Here is a 12,918-nt window from a genome sequence, read left to right on the forward strand (position 1 = left end):
ACCACCCCCCCATCACCATACCCCTCCACCCACCCCTCCCCCTCTCTCCCTTCCCTCTCCCCACACAATCACCTGGGAGGGGGAAAGGGGGAAAGAGGGGGGGTCATTGCAGGAGGAGGAGCAGCAGGAGGAGGAGCAGGAGCCAGCCAGCCAGCCTCCCTCCCAATGCAAGATGACCTCCCGCCTCCGCGCCCGCCCGCCTCACTGGGACCCCAGACTTGGCTGTGTGTGCACTGGCCCCCGCGCACTCTCCCGCGCCTCCCACAGTCATGACCACCCTCTTCATCACCTTACTCGTGAGTTACCGCAACATATGTATGTATGTAAACCCCCGTCCCTCCTACCTATACTGTAACTCCTCATATATATATATATATATATATATATATATATATATATATATATATATATATATATATATATATATATATATATATATATATATTATTATTTATATTTATATATTTATATTTATATTTATATTCATATTTATATTTATATTTATATAAAATAAATAAAAAAAAAATAATATATTCATGTCTTTGATACCTCATGCCTTGCGCTGTGACTGGCCGAGGTGACGTATCTTGTGTTACGGTCCTGAGGGTGACGTATCTTGTGTTACGGTGGTGAAGGTGACGTATCTTGCGTTACGGTGTTACTGGTGAAGAAGGTGACGTATCTTATGCTACGGTGTTACTGATGGTGTAGGTGACTATCTTGTTACGGTGGTAAAGGTAACGCCTTCTGTGTTACGGTGTTACTGGCTTGGAAGTTGACGTATCTCGTGTTACGGTGTTACTGGTGGTGAAGGTGACGTCGTCTGTGTTACGGTGTTACTGGTGGGGAAGGTGACGTATCTTGTGTTACGGTGTTACTGGCTTGGAAGTTGACGTATCTCGTGTTACGGTGTTACTGGTGGTGAAGGTGACGTCGTGTGTTACGGTGTTACTGGTGGGGAAGGTGACGTATCTTGTGTTACGGTGTTACTGGTGGAGAAGGTGACGTCGTCTGTGTTACGGTGTTACTGGTGAGGAAGGTGACGTATCTTGTGTTACGGTGTGACTGGTCGTGACGTCCTCCGTGTTACAGTGTTACCAGGAGGGAGAGAGAGACTTGAAGGCTCCAGTGATACCAATCCTTCGATGTATTCTCTCTTGGCTGTATTAGTGGAATGTATTGTGATGTATGAGCCTGTAGTACTACAGTAATGTATTGTCATGTATGAGCCTGTAGTACTACAGTAATGTATTGTCATGCATGAGCCTGTAGTACTACAGTAATGTATTGTCATGTATGAGCCTGTACTACTACAGTAATGTATTGTGATGTATGAGCCTGTACTACTACAGTAATGTATTGTGATGTATGAGCCTGTAGTACTACAGTAGTGTACTGCCCTGTACGCGCAGTAGCACTACAGTACTGTATCATCATATGCGCACTTTGCTCTACGATGAACCATACACCCTGTACGATGTATTATGTACGATGTATGATGTATTATGTATGGTGTATCATGCATGATGTAGGAGGCACGCATGAGGATATGTGGAAATACAGTAACGGCTGTATTGTGACATGTGATGTGACGTGCACGACATGTCTCGTCTCCCAGTGTCATGCATGTCATGTCTCATCTCCCAGTGTCATGCACATCATGTCTCGTCTCCCAGTGTCATGCGTGTCATGTCTCGTCTCCCAGTGTCATGCACATCATGTCTCGTCTCCCAGCGTCATTCACATCATGTCTCGTCTCTCAGTGTCATGCGTGTCATGTCTCGTCTCCCAGTGTCATGTCTCGTCTCCCAGTGTCTTGTCTCGTCTCCCAGCGTCATGCACATCATGTCTCGTCTTCCAGTGTCATGCGTGTCATGTCTCGTCTCCCAGTGTCATGCACGTCATGTCTCGTCTCCCAGTGTCATGCACGTCATGTCTCGTTTCCCAGTGTCATGCGTGTCATGCCTCGTCTCCCAGTGTCATGTCTCGTCTCCCAGCGTCATGCACATCATGTCTCGTCTCCCAGTGTCATGTCTCGTCTCCCAGTATCATGTCTCGTCTCCTAGTGTCATGCATGTCATGTCTCGTCTCCCAGTGTCATGCACATCATGTCTCGTCTCCCAGCGTCATGCACATCATGTCTCGTCTCCCAGTGTCATGCATGTCATGTCTCGTCTCCCAGCGTCATGCACATCATGTCTCGTCTCCCAGTGTCATGCATGTCATGTCTCGTCTCCCAGTGTCATGCACATCATGTCTCGTGGGTTGGTACAGTGTAGTGTGGGTGGGGACAGTGGAGCGTGGGTGGGGACAGTGTAGTGTGGGTGGGGACAGTGGAGCGTGGGTGGGGACAGTGTAGTGTGGGTGGAGACAGTGTAGCGTGGGTGGGGACAGTGTAGTGTGGGTGGAGACAGTGTAGCGTGGGTGGGGACAGTGTAGTGTGGGTGGAGACAGTGTAGCGTGGGTGGGGACAGTGTAGTGTGGGTGGAGACAGTGTAGCGTGGGTGGGGACAGTGTAGTGTCGGTTGGTACAGTGTAGTGTGGGTGGGAACAGTGTAGTGTGGGTGGGGACAGTGTAGTGTGGGTGGGGACAGTGTAGTGTTGGTGGAAACAGTGTAGCGTGGGTGGGGGCAGTGTAGCGTGGGTTGGTACAGTGTAGTGTGGGTGGGGGCATTGTAGCGTGGGTGGGGACAGTACAGTGTAGGTGGGGACAGTGTAGCGTGGGCGGGTACAATGTAGTGTGGGTCCTGAATGCTATGAGCAGAGAACACAGCATCCCGTGTGTTGTGAGCAGAGAATACAACATCCTGTGTGTTGTGAGCAGAGAACACAACATCCTGTGTGTTGTGAGCAGAGAACACAACACAGTCTATACAACTCTAATATCCTCACAGAAAAAAAAGTGTAAAGTACCACTTGAGCACTTAAGTGCCAGTTATCAACGTTACTTGAACCCGTTACTTATTTAAGTGTGGTTCTGGGTAGCGGCCCGCGACTTGACACGGTCCCTCAGTGTCATGCATGACACGGCAGGTGCTGCATGACACATGACGTGTGTGTGGGGTGTCATACACGGGGTCCACCACCGACTGCATGACACGGGGGTCGTGTGTGTGTGTGTGTGTGTGTGTGTGTGTGTGTGTGTGTGTGTGTGTGAACCCTCAGTTCTAAGCTTGGGATCTGCCCATGGGATATCCCTGAACCCCACACAGTGCTCGCCAGCCACTACAACCCACAACCCTCACAACAAATCTACATCATAATCGAACTATAACAAGAATCATCGAAAAAACAGAAAATAAACAAAAATACATTCCCAGTGGATCACACCCTCATCTCCCCTGCAGCGTAATGGAGCGCAGAGACCAGGGTGGGGTGGGGTTGTGAGCCGATGCGTTGTGAATCACAACCCCGACACCTCATAGGCTCCAACTGTACCCATGATTGGGCTGAAGGGCCACCAGGAGACGCGCCCTCACCACACAGCTGAAAGTGAGAGTGACATGGGGGGGGGGGGGGGTTATGATATACCCCCCTCCACACCCACCTCCCCCCCTTGGCCCAGGCCTCTCCCACTTGACTCTCCCTTGAGGACGCCTTACTCTCCCCCTCCCCCCCCCCATCACAACGTGTGAGGGTGAGGGAGGGAGGGAAGAAGGGAGGAAGGAGGAGGGAGGGAGGGACGAAGGGAGGAAGGAGGAGGGAGGGAGGTGTAGTGTTGTTCCGTTTGAGCAGGGGGGGGGGGGAAGAAGGGAGTCTCTAACTACGTAATCACCAGTTTGTAATCACCCAACTGTACTCGATGGGGAGGGAGTTCCAACGATCGTTGGAGGAGGGAGTTCTAACGATCGTAGAGGTTCCCTCAATCACTTCAACTTAACGATCGTGAACCACCTGACCAAACACTGGCTGGGTCATGATTAAAGTGAGCAACACGCTTTGGCTGAGGCTCCCATTCCTCCAGCACATCTATCGCAACCTTAGCGCCAAGACGTGTATAATGCCTTGTGGCCCCTGGCTCCTGTACCCGTGCGTGTGTGTGTGTGTGTGTGTGTGTGTGTGTGAAGGGAGGGACGAGTACAGTCGGGATACAGTCGTGTCAGGCATGACTACAGGGCAAGGTACAGAGCACAACGCTAAGCGACGTGGTTAACTCCCAGGGGAGAGTGGCTGGCTCCCCAGCGCAGGACACAGGTGGTTGTGGAGGGCACCCGCTCGCGAAGTGACCACAAGGAGGGACTCCCCTCCACCTTACTGGGGCCTCAAGGGGTCAAGAGATCCACATGTGGGAGGGAGCGAGGGAGGGAGGGAGGGTGCTAGCGACCGTGAGTCAGCAGCTGGTGGTGTGTGAGGGTGAGGACAACTTCAGTGGTAGAGGGAGGCGCCCCCGACAGCCACCAGTGGGAGAGGAAGGTGCCCCCAACAGCCACCAGTGGGAGAGGAAGGCGCCCCCGACAGCCACCAGTGGGAGAGGAAGGCGCCCCCGACAGCCACCAGTGGGAGAGGAAGGCGCCCCCAACAGCCACCAGTGGGAGATCTATCTAGCTGTATATGTAAAATCATATATATATATATATATATATATATATATATATATATATATATATATATATATATATATATATACATATATATACATATATATATATATATATATATATATATATATATATATATATATATATATATATATATCAAATCGTTTCTTTGATTAATTATAATCAGTCGTCAAATGATCACTGACACTTTGAGATTATAGTCTCCTCGCGCGACCGATGTAAGCGGCCCTGGGAATATACCTGACCTGATCCACGACTCTGACCGCGTCGTCTGTTGCGTCCAGCGGCTCGCACACGCCATGCACGAGGAGTGGGTGGGCACAAACACGTCTCCCTTTTTCGCACGCCCCACAACAACAACAACAACAAATTTCGTTGTAAATAACCCAGGGCTCCTTGACACCCCCCCACACAACACACACACACACACACACACACACACACACACACCATGCGGAGTCCTGTGTCGTCAATCCACGACTCCGTCTGTATAGCAGCTGACCATCGCGCCCCCCCCCCCCCCCCCGCAATGACCACCCCCTTCGAGAGAGAGAGAGAGAGAGAGAGAGAGAGAGAGAGAGAGAGAGAGAGAGAGAGAGAGATGGGTGGTCGATGATGACGTGGGAAAACAACCGCCGTCAGGAGGAGGAGAGGAGACAAGCCACGGCTTCCCTCCCTCCCTCACCTCACCAACACCACCACTCGCTCCCTCCCTCTTCGTCAGCAGCAACTCCCTCGCCTGGTTAGCAGGTCGGCAGTGATGCGACGCCCCTCCCCCCCCCTCCTTTGGAGGAGGCACTGCTCTACGAGACAGCGTCAGTGAAAGTGGAGGAGAGGAGGAGGAAAAAATAAAAAACAAGAAGAAAAAAATATATATGAATGACTGAAAGTGAATCTGCCGTGTGGGGGCAGATGACATGCGACCAGTTCTGCTGTGCTCAAGGTTGCCTGGCGCTCGGCCCCTCTACCTCAGTTGTTATCACCTCTCGCTTTATAACTCACCGCCTGACCCCAACACCAGTCAGATGGCGCCCAACAACTGACATGAAATGTATCTTGAGCACTAACCGCTCGGCCATCACTCACAGGGGGATTCGCACCCTGCGAAAATTGAAGGTCCGAGAGAGAGAGAGAGAGAGAGAGAGAGAGAGAGAGAGAGAGAGAGAGAGAGAGAGAGAGAGAGGTATAGACTCTCCCGTGCTGCACAAACATGACTACACATTACCAGACGTAGACGACGAAACGGTCTTATCTCTCTCTCTCTCTCTCTCTCTCTCTCTCTCTCTCTCTCTCTCTCTCTCTCTCTCTCTCTCTCTCTCTCTCTCTCTCTCTCTCTCACGGAGTCTCAACCGTTGAAATCTTGACCCTGCGGGCGGCTGTGGGGGGGGGGAGGAAGGCCGGCCCGGGAGGCAGCTGGTCAGGAGCCGCATGCGGACGTTAGGGTGGAGAGGTGGCGGTGGTTGCGGGCACTGCCAGCCAATATGGCCACCGATACGCGCGTACGTAGGTAGCGAGAGAGAGAGAGATAGAGAGAGAGAGAGAGAGAGAGAGAGAGAGAGAGAGAGAGAGAGAGAGAGAGAGAGAGAGAGAGAGAGTTCTCTGTCGTAAGCCCCGGTCACGGACAAATGGCAAAAATGATAAAAAAAAAAAAAAAAAAGGACACAGGAAAAACATGAGATAGCTACTCCCACTTCTCAACGGCGTAAGGAAAGAGGCAAACATCACAACGGCCCATCCTCGAGTCGTCAACGGCCACACAGCAATGATGGGAAGCAGCGGCTTTGCCGAGCACTATATCTGGCTAATGGTTGGGACACATATATCAAAAAAGCCAGAACTCAGGGGTAGAAACCATGGTAATATCTACAGATGAGGCAAAGCGAACCGACTGTGATGCGTCTGATATATATAAATACACAAAGAATTATAATTTAATATTAGTAATGGTCTATACAAATTAGATAACTTTATTGTTGATAAAATCTGTAAAATGATAAGTTTACGAACGCTAGTTGTATGTCTTGGACAACCGCGTGTTTACCAAATGGCGTCCTAGTTTCGTCTCTTCGATGTATATCAACTGACTTATATTTCTCTCTTGTGTCTCCCCTGATGATGTAATTATTACACGAAAGTGCACTTGGGAACTTATCGTGTTTCATTTTCCCAGTGGACTCAGGAACATCTTGATCACGCGCAAAATTGTGATCCTTTCCAATATATATATATATATATATATATATATATATATATATATATATATATATATATATATATATATATATATATATTTTTTTTTTTTTTTTTTTATACTTTGTCGCTGTCTCCCGCGTTTGCGAGGTAGCGCAAGGAAACAGACGAAAGAAATGGCCCAACCCCCCCCCCCCCATACACATGTACATACACACGTCCACACACGCAAAATATACATACCTACACAGCTTTCCATGGTTTACCCCAGACGCTTCACATGCCTTGATTCAATCCACTGACAGCACGTCAACCCCTGTATACCACATCGCTCCAATTCACTCTTTTCCTTGCCCTCCTTTCACCCTCCTGCATGTTCAGGCCCCGATCACACAAAATCTTTTTCACTCCATCTTTCCACCTCCAATTTGGTCTCCCTCTTCTCCTCGTTCCCTCCACCTCCGACACATATATCCTCTTGGTCAATCTTTCCTCACTCATTCTCTCCATGTGCCCAAACCATTTCAAAACACCCTCTTCTGCTCTCTCAACCACGCTCTTTTTATTTCCACACATCTCTCTTACCCTTACGTTACTTACTCGATCAAACCACCTCACACCACACATTGTCCTCAAACATCTCATTTCCAGCACATCCATCCTCCTGCGCACAACTCTATCCATAGCCCACGCCTCGCAACCATACAGCATTGTTGGAACCACTATTCCTTCAAACATACCCATTTTTGCTTTCCGAGATAATGTTCTCGACTTCCACACATTTTTCAAGGCTCCCAAAATTTTCGCCCCCTCCCCCACCCTATGATCCACTTCCGCTTCCATGGTTCCATCCGCTGACAGATCCACTCCCAGATATCTAAAACACTTCACTTCCTCCAGTTTTTCTCCATTCAAACTCACCTCCCAATTGACTTGACCCTCAACCCTACTGTACCTAATAACCTTGCTCTTATTCACATTTACTCTCAACTTTCTTCTTCCACACACTTCACCAAACTCAGTCGCCAGCTTCTGCAGTTTCTCACATGAATCAGCCACCAGCGCTGTATCATCAGCGAACAACAACTGACTCACTTCCCAAGCTCTCTCATCCCCAACAGACTTCATACTTGCCCCTCTTTCCAAAACTCTTGCATTTACCTCCCTAACAACCCCATCCATAAACAAATTAAACAACCATGGAGACATCACACACCCCTGCCGCAAACCTACATTCACTGAGAACCAATCACTTTCCTCTCTTCCTACACGTACACATGCCTTACATCCTCGATAAAAACTTTTCACTGCTTCTAACAACTTGCCTCCCACACCATATATTCTCAACACCTTCCACAGAGCATCTCTATCAACTCTATCATATGCCTTCTCCAGATCCATAAATGCTACATACAAATCCAATTGGGGATTGGGGAAGAGCAGTGCGGTTTCAGAAGTGGTAGAGGATGTGTGGATCAGGTGTTTGCTTTGAAGAATGTATGTGAGAAATACTTAGATATATATATATATATATATATATATATATATATATATATATATATATATATATATATATATATATATATATTAACCCCACAGACCCCTTTTTCACTAGTTCCTTGAGACTCAGGGCTGCTCTTCAAGGCTGCCATGACCCAGTGACAACTCCCTGGATTACCTTGATTGGTCTGTGCGCCTTGGTTCTACCCAGTTGAGAGCACGTCGTCCCCCGCATACCACATCGCTCCAAATCATTCTATCTAATGTACGCCTTCCTCGCTCTCCCTAGTCTCCTCCACTCCCTCCATACCTATTTAAAGTAACGTATGACCATTCCTCACTAACAGTTCCATACGCGGCAACATTCCGCCTTCGGCTGACACCTCAAACTGCAAGCCATAAGCTACATCATTCCGGCCTGGTAAATTCAAAGTCCCTCCCGCAGGAGAAGAGAGTGGCCGCTCGCGGCAGATCATCCGGGATAATCCGCTAATCTTCTGTAGACGCCGGGGGTAAAAAAAATGAAAATACACCAAACTTCTGAGAGATAAATACTAGATGCTTTCCCTCCCGTATACCACAGGGTACATGACTCCTCGAAAGATATGAGTTGCTAGGTTTTTTATATCTTTTTATATTTTTTAATGCCATTATCCTCAAAATCAAACACTCCGACTTGCATAGAAAATAACGAATCCCTCAAAATTTCGTCATAAACGTTTCTTATTGTTATCATACGAGTCAGGCACACGATAAAACCTGGCAAAAAAAAAATAAAATGAAAAATTGGAGATCCCGCAGCGGCGTGAGGGAAGGGGCGTGGCTTGTGGTGGCCGGCGGTGCGCCGGGCGTCTGTGAGGCGGGCCAGTGGACGCCACCAGCAAGGGTCGGGTGAGTTGCTCCCGCCTCCGGCCGCTGCTCTAATAGTCCACAGGAATTCAAGTTCGACAGCGGCTGGAAGCTGCGGGAATTCCTGGATTCTCCCAGAGTGAGGTGGGCCATCGGGAGGGTCTTCCCCCGGTGAGGAGGCATAAGTTGAGCCCAAGGGTCGATCCCTGCTCTGGCGTTCAGGACTGAGAGGCTACGGCGCGGGGTGTATATAGCGGTGGGGTGTTCGTGCGAGGTGTCCATCCGGGGTAAATCACCGCCTGCAGGTGGCGTTGCCGAGGCCGCCTGGAGGCCGTGGCTGGATCTCATCACACTGCCTTCTGGCTCGCCAGACTGTCCAAGAAGAGGGAGCAGTTTTTCCACTTTATCTTTGCTTATTACATCAGAGATTTTTCTTTCCCTTGAAAGTTTAATAATACGTTATATTCACCGTCGCTATAACTCGGGCCACGTAAAGCACAACAAGCGATAACCAAACAGCAAAGCACAACAAAATTACGACAGCTCGTGTCTAGCAGGTCTCAAGTCGCAGCCGCTGACGCACACTCAAAGACCACCAACGTATGGAACCAGAATGACTCTGGAGGTGAATTGATAATTACGTGAAAGAAATGAGATACTTAAATGACTTCTTTCACGAACGCTAACACTTATTTCACTGACAACAGGAGTCAACCTTTTACCTTACATGTGTTAACGAGATTAACTGTTCATCTGCTTTGAATATCATCATGAGCTTCGCGTACGTGCGTCACCACTGGGTGATTCTGGGCGTAACATCAGTAATGGTTACCTTCCTAGCCGGCCATACGGCAGAGACGCAACGAGGGACTACCAGGACACCTGGTCGAGTAACGTTACCAGGTATCTTGTTACTGGAGACCTCTCGTCACCCGCCAGGGAGAAGCGTTACCGAGGTGAAGCCTTCGTTCAGTACGACACTACGACCTTTGTGGCTATGAGAGCGTTGCCTTCGCAGACGTCACGACACCACACTCAAGGGTCGTGCCGTCGTGCTCAAGGGTCGAACCGCCGTGCTCAAGGGTCGTGCTCGAGGATAGCAACGTCTTGCTAAAGGGTCGTGCTCGAGGGTCGTACCGGCCTGCTCAAGGGTCGTACCGTCGTGTTCGAGGGTCGTACCGTCGTGCTCAAAGGGACCATATTGAAAAGGACCTTCTGTACATGGAGCCTAGCCTAGCGCACCGTTACCTGCCCAGCGGCGTCTTTGGCACGTCCCAAATTTCGTCCCGGGATAAAGACAGTCACACAGCGAACCACACAACTGATCAATTCTTTAAACACTGGGGGGAAAAAAGACGACTTTATCTCATGTCAAACTTTTAGTTGGTGTGTAATATATTTTCCTTTTTTTAAATGAGAAAGTTTCAATACTTTGGTATACAACATTAAACATGACTAAACCAAACTAAATGATCTCTTTTATAGGTGATAAAATGTAGGTAGTAGCCAGAGTATACTCCTTTATCCTAGGAAAGTAGTAGCCAGAGTATACTCCTTTATCCTAGGAAAGTAGTAGCCAGAGTATACTCCTTTATCCTAGGAAAGTAGTAGCCAGAGTATACTCCTTTATCCTTGGGAGTAGAGTAGACTACTTTATCATAGGAAAGTAGTAGTCAGAGTATACTCCTTTACCCTGGGAAAGCAGTAGTCAGAGTATACTCCTTTATCCTAGGAAAGTAGTAGAGTATATTCCTTTATCCTTGGAAAGCAATAGCCAGAGTATACTCCTTCATCCTTGGAAAGTAAATGAAGGTGTGTTCAGAATGCTAGGGCGGCTCTGTCCTCGGCTTCCAGTTGTCATAACCTCTACGTGTATGTGGAGTGGGAGCTCCCCATTCCACGGACCACCGTCTCTTTGCTCCTGTGTCACCGCCATGTATCTCCTCGACCTTAACAATAACAGTCGAGGTAATTCTTCACCCTGGCTTGCCCCCATGGCTCGACACCGCTCCTCCTGGTACAGGAGGTCCCTCGCGTCCCTCCGCGCACTTGCCTCGCCCAGCTTCCAGCCGTACCCCTCTCGTCCCATCCATCTGTCTGTAATCGTAGAAATGGCCTTTGTCGACACGACCCCTCCGGTCACGACTTCTCACAAATGCCAGCAGAGTCGTCATGTTCTCCTAAACTCCTCTTTCTTCTGACGGGAATAGGTTAAGGGGTGTGTCTTCCTCCCTCCCTCTCTCTCTCTCCACAGTTCAATCCATTCAACTCAGGTACCATGTTTGTCGCATTTCTCTGGGCCCATCCCAGCAAGGCTGTGTGGTTCTTCAGGAGAGTTATGATGCTCTTCTAGCTTGAGGCTGATACATAAGTCGTGCGTACTTTTTTCTGTAAGCATTTGGTAACCCCATGATTATGAGGGCAGGTTTAGATGTCGACCCTTGGATACAGTCAGCCTCCCTCACCATCCTCCTTACTTGCTGTTCTGGCGACAAGTTGGGAGTAACGTCACCTCCCTACGTCCCTCTCGTTGAGTGACTCCCTGTAACTTAATGGCACTCCTGCAGTACTCCTCGCCTGGCCTAGTCTGTACCCTTCCTCATCATTTTTCAGCTTCGCTTACGTGTATTTCTTTCGCAGTTTCGTGGCATCATCAGCAAACATATTCGAGCCCGAACCCACCATATCTGATGTTTATAATTTACGTAGGTATGGAAGCATAGTGGCCCCCAGCATCGAGACCTGGGGTACTCCACTTGTTATAGACTTCCCCCAGCTTGAGAAAGACGACCCCCCCCCCCCCCCGTATACCATACGTTTCCCGTACCCCTTCAGTTAGGTAGCTGGAGGTGGTCCGTTTTAGCAGTCGTCCTCCGACACCAGCCTCGAGTTCAGCTTCGTCAGTCGCTTATCGGGTACAGGAGCAGCAGCAGCGACAGCAGCATTCCACGAAAATGTCATAATGCTTATTGACCCTACCAGAGAGGCGTCCATGTCTGGGGACATGTCCCTCACTAACAAGCATAAGACCCTACCAGAGGTGCCCCCATGTCTGGGGACATGTCCCTCACTAACAAGCATAAGACCCTACCAGAGGTGCCCCCATGTCTGGGGACATGTCCCTCACTGACAAGCATAAGACCCAACCAGAGGTGCCCCCATGTCTGGGGACATGTCCCTCACTGACAAGCATAAGACTCTACCAGAGGTGCCCCCATGTCTGGGGACATGTCCCTCACTGACAAGCATAAGACTCTACCAGAGGTGCCCGCATGTCTGAGGACATGTCCCTCACTGTCAAGCATAAGACTCTACCAGAGGTGCCCCCATGTCTGGGGACATGTCCCTCACTGACTAACAGGCCTAAAGAGCCAACCAGGGATGTCCATGTCCCGAACATGACCATTATGTAGATCAGATTGTTAAGCCTACATGGTCGGGCAATCAGCTCTCACTAATGTATTAAAAAAATATGAAGTTATATTGCCGACATACAACGCTGCTCTCGAACCATTTGCACAATGGCGTATCAACATGAATTTCGCTAATTTTCTCAATATATTACAACAAAAATGTATTAAACATTAACGAAATGTGGACAATACATGAGGTCACTTGACTGGGTCAACAATATTCCAGACCACTTGACTGGGTCATCAATACAATATACCCAATTTGGGGGTGTGGGTGTGGGTAACGGGCCACTGTGGGTGGTGTGTAGGAGTGGTGTGGGTAACGGGCCACTGTGGGTGGTGTGTGGGTAACGGGCCACTGTGGGTGGTGTGTCGGAGTGGTGTGGATAACGGGCCACTGTGGGTGG

The 12,918-nt window shown here is 49.1% G+C and overlaps 1 protein-coding gene across 1 annotated transcript in view; it reads left to right on the plus strand.

The window, feature by feature from the left end:
• Positions 1-202: 202 nt before the first annotated feature.
• Positions 203-12,918, plus strand: part of LOC139746807 (uncharacterized) — a 101,579-nt gene continuing 88,863 nt past the window's right edge. The window contains exon 1 of the mRNA XM_071658372.1: positions 203-296. Coding sequence (XP_071514473.1) covers positions 270-296 — 27 coding nt within the window. The 5' untranslated portion in view covers positions 203-269. The remainder of the gene's footprint in view (positions 297-12,918) is intronic.

This window comes from Panulirus ornatus, chromosome 66, assembly GCF_036320965.1.
Source record: "Panulirus ornatus isolate Po-2019 chromosome 66, ASM3632096v1, whole genome shotgun sequence".
Lineage (NCBI taxonomy): Eukaryota > Metazoa > Arthropoda > Malacostraca > Decapoda > Palinuridae > Panulirus > Panulirus ornatus.